Source organism: Gorilla gorilla, chromosome 11 (assembly GCF_029281585.2).
Source record: "Gorilla gorilla gorilla isolate KB3781 chromosome 11, NHGRI_mGorGor1-v2.1_pri, whole genome shotgun sequence".
In the NCBI taxonomy this organism is placed as follows: Eukaryota; Metazoa; Chordata; class Mammalia; order Primates; family Hominidae; genus Gorilla; species Gorilla gorilla.
In genome coordinates, this window is record NC_073235.2 from 103,116,951 (window position 1) to 103,135,391 (window position 18,441).

The 18,441-nt window shown below is 42.3% G+C and overlaps 1 protein-coding gene across 1 annotated transcript in view; it reads left to right on the top strand.

Moving 5' to 3' along the window:
- AOX1 (aldehyde oxidase 1) overlaps positions 1 to 13,182 on the top strand; it is an 84,650-nt gene extending 71,468 nt beyond the window's left edge. Inside the window, 8 exon segments of the mRNA NM_001279676.1 lie at positions 1,726 to 1,854; positions 2,530 to 2,604; positions 4,127 to 4,179; positions 5,400 to 5,514; positions 9,190 to 9,255; positions 11,119 to 11,307; positions 12,078 to 12,245; positions 13,132 to 13,182. Coding sequence (NP_001266605.1) covers positions 1,726 to 1,854; positions 2,530 to 2,604; positions 4,127 to 4,179; positions 5,400 to 5,514; positions 9,190 to 9,255; positions 11,119 to 11,307; positions 12,078 to 12,245; positions 13,132 to 13,182 — 846 coding nt within the window.
- The last annotated feature ends 5,259 nt before the right edge of the window (positions 13,183 to 18,441 follow it).

The following is an 18,441-nucleotide window of genomic DNA, read 5'->3' on the forward strand; positions in this document are numbered from 1 at the left end:
TAAACAAACCAATTTTGCAACTAAACCCCTAAAAGAATGTGGCAGAAGAGTCTCGAGTTGTTTTATTGCTAAAGAAAATTATATGCTTATTTGCTGCTTTCCTTTGGATATAGTGACAGTTGAGTTGTCCTTTCTGAGTTTTTCTTGGGCAATAAGATAATGTGTAAATTCTGATGTATTTGGATTATTTCTTGCCCTTTTTGTATTACAGGCTCCAAACAATTGCTAATATAAATCAACTTTGATATTTACAGTCAAACTTTATCTGTTTGCTTTTGGCTGTCTTATTTTAGATTAATTTTAAGCTACTGTTTCTCTTTTGTTAATCAAAATAGTAACATTATAGATTATAAAATATTTGGAAGCAGCAGAACATTTTAAAAAACAAAGACCCTACACAGTTTCACCACATAGAATAATCATTATTTGGGAATCTTTACATCTTCTCTTTTTTGCTTTTGCAAAAAGTCACCAACATGCTTTTGTTTAATTTTGTATTCTGTTTTTCCACCCACTTTATATAGCGTGAACACTTTCTCCTGTCATTAAGCAGTCTTTACAATCATGAATTGTATGTGGCTGCATGTGGATATATATATGATTCATTTAACCATCCACCAGTTGTTTGAATACTTCAGTGAATATTTTTGTACACTAACCTGTGATCAAATCATTGATTGTTTCTTAAAATAGACTTCTGGGAATAGAACTACTGGGTCACAGGTGTGACTGTTTTAAATTGTTTGACACATATTATCAAATTGTTTTCCAGAAAGTATCCCTCTCATGACACCCCTAACCAACAGTGAATGTTACAGATTGTTGAAAATTTGTAGATAATTTGATAAGTGAATGAAAGTATCTCATTATTGCTTTCATTTACATTTTTCTGAGTATAAAGATGTTAAATATATATTTTCTCTCAGTCACTTGAGAATTGACTTTCCCCATTGGAGGGTAAGATTTCAGTGTTTTCCTTATTGGATCACCAGAGACTTTGATATTCTAAGCCTATTGCACTCTGTGTGGATGATCTGAGAGCCAGACCTCATGGAAGGGCTCTGTATGCCTGTGTCCTTGCAGAAGCTGTGGGCAAGCACTTTCAAGCCATGCTGCTAGCAGGAGAGAGGCGAGTTTGGGATCAACTAAAGTTAGCAATATGATTTTGCTCTCTAGCGCTAAAAATAAAGAATAAAGCAGCCAGCTAAGTCCTTGTGTTGGCACATGGCACTGGCGCCATCTCCTGTGACCCACATGTTCATGCCGTTGCTTTTCCAAGGCCATCGTCCTTTCTCATAGGAAGCACTCTTTCCCTGGGGCAACTCCAGAAATGTGGATAGGAGATAGACATCTCCTATCATTGATAAGGTTCTTCTAGAATTTTGCAGAGTGTGGTCGTAGGAGAAGCCTCAAAGATGTCAATATCATGATTATAAAAACAAGAATGAAGCATTTCTTCCTGCCTTGGCCTGGGGCCTCACCTCCTCTTTCTGACACTATCACCAGAAAGTCAAAGAAAAAGAAAGTGTGTTCAGGACTTGGGGTCCAGACTAGCTATAGGATTTTTAGAGACGAGAAACTTTTCGTGGCTGGAGGAATTTGTGGTTCTGCTCCCTTGTCCCTGTCATGGGTATGAGGGTATCACACATGTGTTACCACGTGGGCATGTGCACAGGTCTGTGACTAATCAAAGTGTTTAAAAGGAAACTCTCTCTTAAAATTCAGGTGGTCAGCCATGAATTAAGAATGCCAATGTCGAATGTCCACCTGCGTGGAACAAGCACAGAAACCGTCCCTAATGCAAATGGCTCTGGAGGTTCTGTGGTGGCAGATCTCAACGGTTTGGCAGTAAAGGTAACAGTCACTGCAGTGGCGTCCAAATCATTAACTCCCTCAGGGCCAAATACGTGGGTGGGTGGAGCTCTAAAGATGCTGAGAGTTAATCCAACTCATATCTCCTTCCCCATCTTGGCCTCAGTCAGTGGTACAGCACCCAGTGGTTCTCCTGTGCTGGAAATGCCACCTCTTTTTCTCCCTCACTCCTGACATTTTTCTAATCAGCAAGTCCTTTCAAGTCTACTCAAAAATGTCTCTGTCTTTCTGCTTCCATATGATGTTAGTATCACTTTAAGACAGGCTCGCGCCTCTCCCCAGGGCCGATGCAGGACTTCTGTCTCTCCACCACAACTTCATTGCCTTTTGCTCTAGCTTTCTGCTGCTGGAGTGAATTTTCTCACAAAATAAATGTGGCCATGCCATGTCTGAAAGCAATGGCTGGTGGTTTTCCAAGAGGTTTTTTATTAAGTCTTGACTTTTTAGCATGGCTTACAAGGCCAGTTCACACACACACACACACACACGTGCACACACTCATATGAAACCTTTCATATCACCTTCATACAGGGTTGGTGTCTTATTTTTCCATGTTCCCTCTTAGATAAGCCTATGGAATGGTACATATTATGTTGTTTTGAATTTGGTGTTTGCATGAAATTAGGAGCATAATTTTAATTTAAAAATAATCTCTAGGATGCCTGTCAAACTCTTCTAAAACGCCTCGAACCCATCATCAGCAAGAATCCTAAAGGAACTTGGAAAGACTGGGTGAGAATCAGTGGTTCTCTGTATTTTATTTTAGAAGAAAAAGGAGTGGGAGGAGAGCAAGAGCAATATGCATTAATTGAAATCTGTAGAAAGGGCATTTGCAAAGGTACCACCATTGTGTAATGATAAATAAAAGGCCCTTTGGCTTTTAGCATGTGGAAATCCTATCACAGTGTGGTGGAGGAACTCTTGTATCTGGGAAAATTTTCTGTTAGGGAAAAAGATGGTTCTTCTGCCAGAACTCCTGTTTTAATCCAGAATTAATTAATGTTTCATCCTATGGAGCCTAGGGGTTGTCTGGATAATAACTGTACATCTGTTTTTTCTCCTTCTTTGGGTTCTGCTGTTCCTAAAATAGAAAAACAATAGTAGAACCACTCTGTAAAAGTAAAAATCATATAAGCACTCGTTTAGAAATAGGAAACCAAGCCAGTGTGTATATGTTCATCCAGTAATAGGTACTCAATGGAATGGAAATATTCAACTGCTTCCTTTGATCTGCTTATAATCTAGTTGGAAAAGAAGACACATTCTAAAGTCAGCTAACAAACTTTTCAAAGTAATAGTTTATCAACTACCAGATGTTGTGGAACAAATATCCATAAAAGCTGGGAGCGTGTGTCATGCTGGCTATTCTAGAATGTCAGTTTTTGCAACCTTACGAATACAGGTCTGGGGGAAATAACATTTGAGGATCCCACTTAGAAATGGTTTCTGCTATTCCATGGAGTAAGGACTCATTTTATAATTCATATTTATGGGGCCTGTCTATACTTCCTGGGCATATTTGTTTCTGTCCTCTGCCCCATGCTGCCTGAGCCCAGAAAGGCTGAGTCAGTGTGGCTGGAGAAAGCTGGAGAGAGGTGCAGCATGGAGAGTAGTACTCCACCACCATGAGATGCAGCCATTCAGCCCACTTTCTTCGCTAATGATTGATGTGCTTCTGACCTTCATTCTTAGACTTAGGGACTTGGATCTAACCCTGATTTTTCTGCATAGTAGTCAGCTCTGTGCACTGCAGAGTTTTGGTGTAAATGGTACAATTTAGCAAAATTATTCCCCTCACCTGAAACAAATGTGCCCAGAAAGGATTGACAGTTCCCATAAATATGAATTATAAAATGAACCCTTACTCTATAGACTAGCAGAAACCTGATATTAAAATTAAGCAGCCAAGCAAGCATTGTTTTCTAAAATGTCCCATCTTAATTGAAAATTTTCTGCAGATGACTGAGTGAATTTCTTCCTAAGTGGAACATATGTTGATGACTTTAGTCCAGCCTGTATCATACCATAGCGGGCATTTAGTACAATCATAGGTGCTGAACAAACAGCTACAAGCCGTGAACCACAAATGCCTGTGGAAATGGAGAAAGCCAAAAGGAATGGATTAGTCTGGGTCCTTCCTAGTTACTATTGCTGATAGTTTTATTTAACACCCAGGGTAAAATTAAAATTGAAGTCTTGAGTGATTCTTTCTTTGGGCATCCTTGTTGCATCATGCTATGCTCTTCCTTCACAGGCACAGACTGCTTTTGATGAAAGCATTAGCCTTTCAGCTGTTGGATACTTCAGGTAAATACTCCCTCTGATCACATGCTATGGAGAAGAACAGTGGTGTCTTGAGGAAGAGTTTCAGTTCCCTTGCAATTTTGGCAAACGTTGACTTTCTACCTTCTATTTACCCATGGTTATAAAGAACATTTAACTGCTAGTTAATCCATGGTTGTGGTTATAAAGAACATTTAACTGCTAGTATCCAGAAAGACTTCTGTTAGGAAAAATAGGCACACAAAATTCAGCTTAACTGATGATTCTAATCATAGTGGGTGGTATTATAAGGCTCTCTGTGGTTAGTACTTGGAATACTTGGCAGTGGTTGACTTTTTGTTGAAAACACGATCTATCTCTTAAGAAACAAAGGTAGGGGAATGCAAATTAAACCCATAAGGTCGGTACCATTTTACACCTTCAGGATTGGCAAAAAAGAAATTGGACCATAACCATGTTACATTAAGATGTGAAACAACAGGAACTCAGTGAATCTGGAAAACAGTTTATCAAATTATTTTAATGGAGAGTGAAAGCTGTCTGAGAGCAGGGTGATGTAGAGCCTTACCTGGTTTGATCACTTTGCCATTGGTATGGGACCTGGGCACTGACTGCCTGTCAGGAACAGGCATTGGAAGCATTTTTAATGGCCACCTCCAGGTTGCAGGGCAGCAGAGGAGAGAGGGTAGAGAGTTCTGCAAGCTGCTGACCCATGCTTCTGTTTTACCATTATTTATTTGATGTTCTTAAAGATTAGTTAGGAACAGAGCAGGCCATGGAGCTTGATGGTGAGAGACCAGAGTAGAGACAAAGAATGGGAGCCATGGGACCTGATCCTTCACACAGAGGGGCAAATTCTGGAGCCAGAAAGATAGACAAAGCAGGCAAGCATGCACCTTTGAAATAGCGTTTGGTATAAAATGAAGGTTGAGTTCCCCAAATCTGATGATCCAATATTAGCCAAAAGCAGTAAGATGGACATTCATGAAGTAAGAAGCTAACCTCCAGGAGTAAGGAGGCACCAGTAAGGAGTAGTTAGATGTTTTTATCAGACAAAGCAAGTTTTAAAAGAAAAAACTAAATACTTATTTATTCAACACATTTATCGCACATACATTAGGTGCTGGCATATCATTGTACAGGTATATTCCTGTGGCTTGCATAAATCCTCATGGGTCTGTTTAGTCATCATGGTCTGCAATTAGGGGACTTGATCACTTAACAACACTCACTGTTTCTTCCAGAGGTTATGAGTCAGACATGAACTGGGAGAAAGGCGAAGGCCATCCCTTCGAATACTTTGTTTATGGAGCTGCCTGTTCCGAGGTTGAAATAGACTGCCTGACGGGGGATCATAAGGTCAGTACCGGTTGGAAAGGTCTTTGAGTTGCACTTAGGATGCACCTAAATTCCACAGATGCCATCTATCTGAGGAGAGCTTAGTGAGTGGCAGCATCGTGCATTTGGCCTAAGGGTGATTTCCCTGGATTACCAGAAGAAAATAAAATCCCCACAATTGCCTTGGTGATCTGGTTGCTGCCATGGAAAACAACTGGTGGCCTGTCTTTATTTCCCTGGCCCTTTTAAATGGAATCAGGAAAGAAACTACATGAAGAAAGAAACATGCTCTAAAGGGGGCTTTCATGTAGACTATTGGCACAACCAGCAATTCTGACTTTTAATGAGAAATGCCAAGATATGACGTTCTTGAAGGATTTCATAGACATCTGTAATCTGCTAACAAGCACCAAGCCAGCCCAGGGCAGGTAGTGGCCACTTTTTTATATCTTTTACTCAGCTAGGTCTTGCCTTTTAGAAGTCCAGTGTGCTATCCATTGTGCCACAGAGCTGGCTTGGTCTTGCTTTTTAGATAGTTTAAGAGCATCCTTATGCTTTCAAGGGATGCTCTGAAGAGATACACACACATACACACACACGCACACTCTCTCTCTCTCCCTCTTTCTGTCTCTCTTGCTTCAAAGACTCATGGAATTTCTCCTCTTGTACCAGAGCCTTCAGGAGTAAAAGAAGCCACTTACTGGTCACTGTCAATACTAATGAATGATCACTGATACATTAAATGGGACTGTGATACCCTAACAACTGTCATGTGACCAAGCTACCAGTTTAGTGATAATCTCTTCCAAAATGTACCTAGAAGCAAGCTCTAGTTCTTGATATTTACAAATATCCTCGATGCCTGTGTTCTTGGATTGTGATCAGATTTAAATTTTCATTTAATAAGTCTCCAGCATGTATTTTTTAAAACTATAGTCAACATAATCTCTGAAACTATGGTCACTTTTATTGAACCTGCCTTTTCAAGTATCTGACCTGTCTGGTTCTAATTCAGACTGGATCTCTATCGGGTAACCTCGGCCTAGGGCAAAACAATGATCACTTTGAGCATGGTTTTTGTGTTAGACTAGCAGCCCTACACTACTAGGGAGCGGGTTCTTGCATAGAACTGATTTCTGTTTGTTTGTTTTTGAGACAGAATTTCACTCTGTCACCCAGGCTGGAGTACAGTGGCTTGATCTTGGCTTACTGCAGTCTCTGCCTCCTGGGTTTAAGTGATTCTTGTGCCTCAGCCTCCCAAGTAGCTGGGATTACAGGCTGCGCCACCACACCCAGCTAATTTTTGTATTTTTAGTACAGACATGGCTTCACCATGTTGCCCAGGCTGGTCTCAAACTCCTGGCCTTCAAGTGATCCACCCACCTTGGCCTTCCAAAGTGCTGGGATTATAGGCCTGAGCCACTGTGCCCTGCCCATATGACTGATTTCTAAGTCCCTTCTCTCTCAAAGCAAAAGTTGGTGAAAACTTAGTCATGTGGATTTTCTTATATTCCTATATATGCCTTGTCCTTGTTAAGATCCAAGAACAAGGTAATAATTAGCCTAGTATGAAATTTTAAGGCATGTTCCTATAACTTATTTGAATGATCTTAGGGGATGTGTCATATAGTCTCATCAGATGCCTTCATAAAAGCTAAATCTCAGCTCAGGTTAGTGTCACTGCTAGGCAAAGGGCCAGAATGTGACATTCTACCAGGGGCCCTCCCCAAAGGCCTGTTTCTCAGCCATTCTCCTGTTGATAGAATTGCCCTTATTCCAGCAAAATTTTCCTCACTTTGAACCTACATCTAAATATCAGTTATCTGTTCCTGTACAACAAATTACCCCCAAACTTAGTGCTGAAAACAGTGGATGCTCATTAGCTCACACCACTTCTGAGGGGCTGGCCTCCGGGAGTGGCTTATCTGGGTGATTCTGCATGAGGCTTGTCAAGCTGTGGCTGGGGCAACAGTCATCTTAAGGCTCAATGCGGACAGGAGAATCCTGTTCCATCTCCCTCCATCATAGCGTTGTTGACAGGAGGCTCAGCTTCTCACTGGCTGTTGGCCAGAGGCCTCCATTCTTTGTCATGTGGATACCTCTTTGTAGGCTCCCTGAGTGTCCTCAGGACAAGACAACTGGCTTCCTCCAGAGAGACCAGCCCAAGAGAAAAAGAGAGAGCATGAGCAAGCGAGAGAGTACCCGAGACAGAAGCCCAGCTTTATAACCTAATCTCAGAGTGACTACTGTCACCTCTGCCATAGCCTACTGGTCATACAGGCTGGCCTGGTAGAGTATAGGAGGAGACTACATATGGATGTGAATACCAGGAGGTGAGGATTATCCAGAGCCATCTTTTAGGCAGCCTACCACACCCTAGATCCACTCTCTCCAGTCCTAACAAAAGACACAACAGACAGCACTAAGTCTACAGCTTTGTGGGTTGTTTTTTTCTGTTTTGAGGTGGAGTCTTGCTCTGTTGCCCAGGCTGGAGTGCAGTGGCACAATCTCAGTTCACTGCAGCCTCTGCCTCCTGGGTTCAAGTGATTCTCGTGCCTCAGCCTCCTGAGTAGCTGGGACTACAGGCACGTGCCATCACCCCTGGCTAATTTTTGTATTTTTAGTAGAGATGGCGTTTCACCATGTTGGCCAAGCTGGTCTCAAACTCCTGGCCTCAAGTGATCTGCCCCCCTCGGCCTCCCAAAGTGCTAGGATTACAGGCATGAGCCAGCCCCACCAGCCTAAGCACACAGCTTTGAAAGCAGAACCTTCACTAACACTGAAGACTTTAGAGCTCCTGCTCTCACCTTCAGCTGAGGCCACTTATCTCCTGGAAGGCCAGTCTTGCTGACTGATGTCAAAGAGGACTTTACATTTTACTGTGTCTTTAAATAAGAAATGTGAGTTCCCGAAGTTTTATTATTGTCAAACATTCCAGATCATTATCTAATTTTCAAATGTTACATGAAAGTCCCAGATCAAATAAGGAAACTCTTGGATTTCTTTTGTTCAATTAGTAATTATAAGTACAATCTGTTAGTCATGGCAGAGACCATTACATCACATTAAAAAAATGTACAGACTTGCTGGAAAGCAAAGGTGTTACTAACACTCTGGCTGGGCCTGCTGTACTTCTCCTCATTTGTAGGTTATCAGTAGCAAGTTGTAGTGTCAACTTTATTCTCTTCTCTGCTACAAAAATGAAAAGTCTAGAACAGCAGATGACAATTTGAAGACTTTTTTGTTGATGCACCCTGAACTCTGTGGTTCAGTAAACATTCCTCAGCCAGTTGTACCTGGATGTTTGGTTGTATGCTAGCCATTAAGCTTTGCAACTAGGATCGTGAGGGCCATAGATGTTTTCTTTTGTTGTGTCATATATTATATCTGTTGTAGTGAATTAAACTCAATCTGTTGCATCATACAGCTTGAATCAAAATGAAGTAAATATTTTTTTCTCCTATTATTTCCAAGAAAAATAGACAGTGCTTCAGCTGGCTAAGAGTATTTGTATAATTTTGAAAGTTTTACATAATAAACTTTGTCATATAATAAAATCTTTGTTGCTTCTTTTGAAATGACATGGCTGAAAGAAAGGCTTTACACCAAAGTCAGCCTGGCAGGAAGTGTTCCTCAGCTTCTTCTCCCTAAGTTATTCTCATTAAAATAAACATTTTAACTTTTTTTTATTACTAGAACATCAGAACAGACATTGTCATGGATGTTGGCTGCAGTATAAATCCAGCTATTGACATAGGCCAGGTATGTGTAACTGATGTGTCTCACTTTCTATTTGTAAAAGCCAAAAGTGTGGTGGGGTCTGCAGGACAGCATTCCATCAGTCTTATTCATCATCTTATTTTTCTAACCCTTTAGTCAACTCTATTCAGACCAACTGCAGAGCTCAAATGTTTTACTGTTTAAAAGGGGGAAGGAAATAAAGGTGTTTTAGGTAGTTTTTGAAGAAACATACAATCTGTGACTAGGGAGCTTGAATGAGGCAAGACCAAGCCTACAGGTGGCTGATGAGCTCCAAACTTCTGGGACATAAGTAGAGTTAGTGCCCAGTGCTGAACCTTAGCCACACGATGGGCTTCAGCTTTGAAGAGTTTGAAGTCGTGTTGGGATAACAAGCCTCAAGTCATCAGAGCAGTAGCTATTGGTAGGCAGCCTGTAGTGCTGGATTCCACCCACAGACATTTTCAAATTTAAATTTGAAATAGTTGAAAACATTGGAAAGTCATAAATATCTAGTTTCTCTTGAAAACAGAAAGTTTGCCCACACTGGAGCCTCGTTTCCGTGAGTGAAGTCGGTGGGCTGTACCTTTAGAGTCCGACACTCTCCAATGACACAGGACCCACCTGGAATCTTCATATACTGGGTTTACGTGTCTCGAACCTGGAGGCAATTCAGCTCATTACCTCTGATTTAGGGCACCATCTTGTGTCCCCTCCCCCCCACCTCCCACCCCCACCATCATGACATTGCGTTACTGGTGAATGGGAAGAATCTGTGGTGTGGAGAAGTCAAAGGAGGCTTAGGGAGGAAGTGGGTGTGAACCAGGTTGTCAAGGAAAGAATGAGAAACGACATTTGGGGTGAAAGAAGAGTGGAGGAAGTCACCCTACAGAAACACATGGAATTTAGCATGCCTGTTCATGGCTGCTGATCAGGCCGGGGCAGATGACTATGGGGAAGGCCTGTGTGGGAGGGGTGGGCCATGAGGAGGGAGTCAGAGAGCAGAAGAGGGCTGGGGACTGCCAGGGGTGGGTGGAGGGCTTTTAGAGACAAGACTTCACTTAGTGGGGATGGACTGAAGTTTTTGGAAGACTGATCTAAAATCAGAGTCCAGAGATGTGAGGCTAGCCACTTTGTGGGCAAGGAGGTGGGATGAGACAATGGGATTGTAGCTTTCACTAGCGCCCTGGGGTCTCTGGACACATCAGTCAGGGGGGTTTGTCTGCCTCATGGGCAAAAAACAAAAAAAGAGGGTGCTTGGGCTCCAGGCTCTGTGAAGACTCTTCCTGAGCACTCATTTCAATGGCCAAACCAAAATTAGAACCCAAGTCCTTTGTCTTTGAACTTCTTTTTTTCATGATTTTTATTTATTATTATTATTATTTTTTTTTTTTTGAAACTAAGTTTTGCTCTTGTTGCCCGGGCTGGAGTGCAATGGTGCAATCTCGGCTCACCGCAACCTCCGCCTCCCAGGTTCAAGTGATTCTCCTGCCTCAGCCTCCCGAGTAGCTGGAATTATAGGCATGCACCATCACACCCAGCAAATTTTTTTTGTATTTTTAGTAGAGACGGGATTTCTCCATGTTAGTCAGGCTGGTCTCAAACTCCCAACCTCAGGTGATCCGCCTGCCTCGGCCTCCCAAAGTGCTGGGATTACAGGTGTGAGCCACCACGCCCAGCTGACTTTGAACTTCTTTTAACTTAATGCTGAACAAACATGTTTAAAATGGCTTTTAGATAAACTTTCAGCAACATGCTCCAAGACACCCTAAAAACGCTCTTAAACTGTAATTTTAAAATTCAAGCAAACAGCATGAAGTTGAAATGCTACTTAGTGTTGACTGTGTTTTCTCATACGTGGAAATTCTTTTTTTGTTCTTGCCTCAGATTGAAGGTGCATTTATTCAAGGCATGGGACTTTATACAATAGAGGAACTGAATTATTCTCCCCAGGGCATTCTGCACACTCGTGGTCCAGACCAATATAAAATCCCTGCCATCTGTGACACGCCCACGGAGTTGCACATTGCTTTGTTGCCTCCTTCTCAAAAGTCAAATACTCTTTATTCATCTAAGGTAAGTAATGTTCTATGGGTAAATATGCATGTTTATATGATACCTGTTGGGTGACAGGAGGGCTACATTCCTCTCTTGGCTGTTTGGGATTTTTACCAGGATTGCAGAAGAAAAATTCTTATTAAACATTTTAATTCTAATCTAACATTATGATAAAAATTTTTAGTATTCCAAATCTTAGAACTTAACATCAACTACTATTGCCATCAGGTTCTATCTAATTTTTCACCTTGCAATAATCATCTTCATGCCTAATAATCATCTTCTGTATGTAGGTCATTTCCTTAGGCTAGAATTCTAAGAATGGGAATATTGGATCAAAAGATTAAATTACTTTTTGAAACAAAAAATTTATATAGGCCGGGCGCAGTGGCTCATGCCTATAATCCCAGCACTTTGGGAGGCCAAGGCGGGCAGATCACCTGAGTCCAAGAGTTCGAGACCAGCCTGGCCAACCTGGTGAAACCCATCTCTGCTAAAAATACAAAAAAATAGCCAGGTGTGGCGGTGCATGTCTATAATCCCAGCTACTTGGAGGCTGAGGCAGGAGAATGGCTCAAACCTGGGAAGCGGAGGTTGCAGTGAGCTGAGATTGTGTCACTACACTCCAGTGTCATGCTTGGGCAACAGAGCCAGACTCTGTCTCAAAAAAAAAAAAATGTACGTATGTAGTACGTAATATTTTTATATATGCACATATGCTATAAATATGCACATATATACAGAGTGAGAGAGAGAGGTATAATCTAGTTGGCATGCTTCCTTTCAAGGGTCTGGGAGAGTCGGGGGTGTTCCTGGGGTGTTCCGTGTTTTTCGCTATCCGTGACGCAGTGAGTGCAGCACGACAGGAGAGAGGCCTGCATGGACCTTTGACCCTTAATAGTCCACTGACCCCGGAGAAGATTAGGATGGCCTGTGAAGACAAGTTCACAAAAATGGTACGTTCTGCATAGTAGAAAAAAAACAGTGATCATAAAATTCTGAATTTTTGGCCTCTGTTCTTGTGGTAAGTTTTCGTGAACCCACTGCTGTGGCTTTTCTTGCCAGAAAAGGTGATGGGAAACCTGGGGGCATTTGAGCAGATGTGCAGAGGGGTCCTTGAACTTGTACCCCTCGGGTTGCATTTTTTCATCAGCCTGCCCCTGCTTGGCTCCATTCTATGCTATTTGACAAAAGAAGGTTCATTCCCATTAGTTTTATGTTCCTCTCCTGTTTTGCTCCCTTCCTAGGACACTTGGTCAGGAATAGAAGTTCAGGAACTGTGCCCTGAACCTAGGACACCCAGGCCAGGAATATAGGGCCCTCTGACAGTCTGCCTCCACCCCAACCCCAAACGGGCACCCGGAAAGTATGCTAGCAGGAACCCCTCCCCTCTGGCAATAGCTCCCATGCCGAGCAGACATCTCTACCCTCCTTGGATATTTTCAGGGACAGGGTTTTTAATTGTGGAAGAAAGTCATACTGTTCACAGTTACCACCCTGACTTTGACTGAAGGGAAAGCCCCTCCCATCCTCCACTCACACTGGCTCTTTGTGGTATCCTTCATGGTTTTCCCTAAGCCCCTGACACGTTGCTTTTTCTACTCTGGAGAAACAGAGACCCACTCCACTTTTCACTGGGTGGTCTTCAAGCGTGAGATGATAACCCCAGGACCTCTCCAGTCCTCCCCTGGCTTCCTCTGTACTTCACAGGCTGTTGTTCCCTGACCTGTCATGGCCCTGGTTGCCCTCTGCTGGTGTTTAACCTACTTTATGTTCTTCTATTTTTCACCTAAGTCACAAACATTTCCCAGGTTTGAACATCCAGATTTGTTTTTATTCTAGATTCCGAGAGATGAACCTGGATCCTACGTTCCTTGGAATGTACCCATCTGAATCAAATGCAAACTTCTGGAGAAAACGGAGTGCCTCTTCCCAGATGGCAATCTGTCCTATCTCTGTGCTGGAAGATGCTAGATCTGAAAGACAGAGTTTCCACAGTTCAGAAATCATCCCACAGTGTTGCTTTTCTATGGAGCTGATTTAAAGTGTTCCATTTAGATTTGATAGATATGCTTAAGCAATCTATAAATCATTTTCAATGTTATAAACACTAATTGGTTTCCTCTAGGGTGATATTCATCATTACTGTCTCTTCAATCCATCCAGCTAAATGGAATAGGTGATCACTTGCATGTGACTCATACTTGGCTTGTATCCACCAACAGAAATTATACCATATAGTGAAAGGCAATTTTCTAAATAATTTCATTACTAATATGAACTGTGAAGTTGTCATTTTTTCATTTGTCCCTTTCTGCTATCACCTTCCTCTTGTCAGAATGAATATAGACACTGTATCTAAGTGGGACCAAAGAAAAAATAGCGAACTTTCACCAAAGTTTTCATGAAAACCCAAAAGCTTTAAAAGTTACTATCAAGAAATCGAAAGGAAACCCACAGAATAGGATAAAATATTTGTAAATCATATATTTGATAAAGGTCTTGTAACCAGATACATAAAGAGCTCTTACAACTCAATAAAAGGCAAGTAATTTAAAAATAGGCAAAAGAATTGCTGGATGGTATGGTAGTTCTATTTTTAGTTTTTACCCTAACTACTCTGACTTGATCATTTAACATTCTATGCATGTAACAAAATATCACATGCATAAATATTATGTATCAATAAAATTTTTTAATGGGCAAAGGATTTGAGTAGACGTATCTCCAAAGAAGATATATAAATGGCTAGTAAGCATTAAAAATATGCTCAAACTCATTAGTCATTAAGGAAATGCAAATCAAAACCACAATGAGCCACCATTTTATATGCAGTAGGATGATTGTAATCAAAATGATGGACAGCAGTAAGTATTGGCTAGGATAGGGAAAAATGGGAACACTTATCCATTGCAGGGGGCAGTGTAGAATGGTGTAGATACTGTGAAAAACAGTTTAGCATTTCCTCAAGGAGTTAAACATAGTTAACACAGAAGTTAAACATAGAATTACCATAATCTTAGGTATATACCCAAGAGAATTTAAAACATATATTCACCCAAAAATGTATACATAACTGTTCATAGCATTATTCATAGTATCCCAGAAGTGGAAACAACTCAAATTTCCATCAACTAATAGAATGTGGTATATCCACACAAGAGAGTTTTATTTGGCCATATAAAAAAAAAGCACTGTTACATGTGACAACATGGATGAACCTTGAAAACATTGTCTAAATAAAAGAAGCCAGGCACAAAAGGCTGCATATTATGTGATTCCATCTATACAAAACATCCAGAACAGGCAAATTCACAGACACAAAGTAGATTAATGGCTACCAGAGGCTGCTAGGACCACAGACTGCTAATGAGTATGGGATTCCTTTTCGGGGTGAGAAAAATGTTCTAGAATGAGTGGTGATAATTTTACAACGTGTGAATATACTAAAAACCACTGAATTGTAATTTTATAAAGGTGAGTTTTATGGTATGTGAATTATACCTCAATTTTTAAAAAAGTATCTGTGGAGAGAAACAGAAAATGTGGGAAAGATTGAGAAGTTGTGAGAATCAAGAAGCCTGTCCCAATCAGTGGCTTTCCAAAAACATGGAAGCCTCAAAGGGAGGCTAAATAGCAAGGCATAGTCAAGGAAAAACGCCATTTCTGTTAAGAGCAGAGAGAAGTCACATGGATCTCTGCCTTTAAGAGCAGATTTTCTCATTTATACCACAAGTATTTATAGAGCATTTTACTCTGTGCCAGGCACTGTACTAGGCACTTGAGATTTATCAGCAAACAAAATAGACAGAGATCCCTGTCCTTGGGAAGATCCTATTTTGGTAAGGGCAGGCAGAAAAATTTTAAAAATAATAAGTAAATTACAGGAGTATGGTTGATGCTTGAGTGCTAAGGGAAGAAGTAGATGTGGAGCAGGTTAAGGCCAATGGAGAGTGATGGAGCAGGTGGCAGGTTGCGGTTAGAATAGGTCAGAGAAAGCCCTCCTGAGGAAATGAGAATGGAGGCTGTGAGCTAAGCAGGTATCTGGAGGAAGAGCATTACTGGGGAGACAAGGCATTAGAGCAGAGTCTCTTGCAAGCAAGTGTGCCTGGCCCGTTTGTGGAGCAGCAGTGGGGCCCATGTGGCTAGCACAGAGCCAGGGACAGGGGCAGCCATGTAGAACCTGGAGGCCGCTATAAGGACTTGAGCTTTTAATCTAAGTGGCTGCAGAGCAGAAAAGTGACGTGGAGTTGCTTCTGTTGCAAAGGATTACCCTGGATGCTGTGCTGATGCAGGTCGTGGGAGGGCAAAAGTCGAGGGTAGATGCCTCCTTTCTGTCCCTTTGCCAACTCCTCCCCCTCCAGCCCACCTCTGTAAATGTTGGAATTCTCGAGACAGCCATGGGCCCTCTTTCCCAGTCTCTCTGCCTGGTGGGTGGCTGCCTTTACTCCCATGGCTGGAGGTAACTCTCTTGCTTAAGCTCTGGCTCTGTAAACCCAACTCTTGCTTTTCATTGCCACTTGGATGTCTCAAAGGCACCTCAAACGTCCCAAGCAGATCTCCTTTTCTGTACAGCCATCCACAGGTTGCTAGGCCGGAAACGGGAAATGGTCTGAGGTGCTCTGTTCTCTTTGCGCGCACATCTATTCAGGCACGAAATCCTGTCAATCCCACATCAAAGACAGTTCCTGAATCTGCCTCTCCCTCTCTATTTCCATAGCCTCTATGTTACTCCAAGCCACCTTCATTTCTCCCCTGACTATTGCAATAATCCCCTCCTGATTTCCCTGCATTCATTTTGCTTTCCTTCCAACCATTCTCACATTGAAGCCAAAGATATACATGAATTTCTGGGCACGCACACATGCACATGCACACACAAAATCATCATGTTACACTCTTGCCTAAAACCCTTCAATTGCTTCCTATTCATCTCAGCAGAACATGTCCCAAATCCCTAAGATGGCACCTGCAGCCTAGGTTATCTAGCCCCAGGCTGTCTCTCCAGCGTTGGCTCATGATCCCTTCCCTTTTCCTGTCTGGGTTTCCTGTTGTAGCTCTCACTCTGGAGCCTTTGCCTGTGTCCTCTGTCTGGAGGGTTCTATCACTTTTACCCCTCCTTGGGTCTGACTGCCACTATCCAGTACTGCTCTGCAGTTACAGGCACAAAAGTAACTTGATGATCTTGTGAAAACACAAGTCGTAAGATCAGGCAAGCAAAAGCTATACAGTAAGAAGGAAGCAGAACATCCAGAACCAAGCAGGAGCAGGAGCGGGAGGAACAAGCCAGCAGCAGAAGCAGGTACCCCAGACACAGTGACCCACGCCGGTGCTTCAGCGTCTCTCCCTCAACTCACACCTAGAGCTGCTAGGCAGAGTGGAGGGGTCCTTAAGCTGATGGAGAAGGAAAAAGACAGAGCTGGGTTCACAAGAGGGTTGGCTCCATACTTGGGTACAATCCAGATATGCAGTGTTGGCAGTATAGCCCCTCTTAGAGGTGGCAAGGGGAAATTTTCCCAATGGGCAGGGCTTTGGGGAGCACACTGATTATCCACATTATGTGGAAAACAGGAGTGGTGCAACCCAAGGTTAGGATATACATGGAACAAATGGTTTGGCCAGCTGGTCAAGGGCCTGGGTGGGGGGTGATATTACAAGACTGGGGACAAGATGGCATATGAATTGTCGTATGGAAGTGTGCATGATGTGTGAAGATTTTTGTATCACAGGTTAACACCCAGCAGGAAGCTCCCACTGTGAAAGATTTGCTAAACAATTAAGTGGACCAAATGAGATGGCCATGTGACATTAGCCAACTCTGTCATCCATCACCCCAGTCAGTGCTCACCCAATGGTGTCAGGGACGGAGGCCTTGCACTGGCCCGACAGCATGGGCTCCCACTTGCCATGTAGCTGATGCTGATGCTGAACATCCAGTCTGCTTCCAACACAGACCAAAACTGGTCCTCAATTTGACACCATCCCTCCAGGAGACCAACTGGCCATTTGGTGGCAAACTGACTACACTGAACCCTTTCCATTCGGGAAGGGGCAATGATTCACTTTAACGTTTTCTGGGTAGAGGTTTGCCTTTCCTGCCTGCAAGATCTTAGCCATCACCACTATCTAAGGGCTTACACAGTATTACATTAATCATCATAAGATCCCATGTAACATCACACCGGGCCAATTTACAGCAAAGTAAGGGGATCTGCTTCACAGCAGCCTGGGAGCGAGTGCATGACTGTGGAACCTGCTGGTCACATCAGACGCTATCCTGCTTGGAACAGCTGTTCTGACAGAGCAATGAAACAATCTCTCGCAGGCACAGCTGGAATGCTAGCTAGAGGATGGGCTCCCTCCTCCAGGATGCAGGATGCTTGAAAATGAGCACTCTGTATGATGTTATGTCCCCAGTGGATGGTTCAAACTGGCAGAGGATAGCTGGGCATTTATAACAGAGAATGGTTGGTACCTATTGTATATAATAAAATTCTTCAGATAGATAAATAAAAAACCTACTAGAGAAAAATAATCAAAGGAGAGAAGAATAAGTACAAATACTCACTAAATGTGTAGCAAGATGGATAACCTCACCAAACTAGAGAAATGCCTACTATGAACTGTCATTTCTCCCACATCCTGGAAAACTGGACAGTAGGGATAATGCTCAGAGCTGGAGAAGGCTGTGTACATGATTTGTTATATTAAGGAACATATTTTAGAAGGTGATTTAGTTGGATTCAGCAATGTGCATAGCCTTCAACCCAGGAATTCCAACTCCAGGAATTTGTCCAACAGAAATACTGGCTCAAATGTCCAAAGGTGAAGTCCAAGGATTTTCATCGCAGCATTATTTATAATAGTGAAAAATTAAAAACAATGTAATGTAAATCAATAGATGACTAATAATTTATGGCAATAATACAAATAGTTAACATTTACTGACAGCTTACCTTCCTATGTGCCAGGCACTGTTTTAAGCACTTTACTTCACAACAACCCCAAGGGAGATACTATTTTTTTTTTTTTTTTTTTTTTTTTTTTTTGAGACGGAGTCTGGCTCTGTCGCCCAGGCTGGAGTGCAGTGGCGCAATCTCAGCTCACTGCAAGCTCCGCCTCCCGGGTTCACGCCATTCTCCTGCCTCAGCC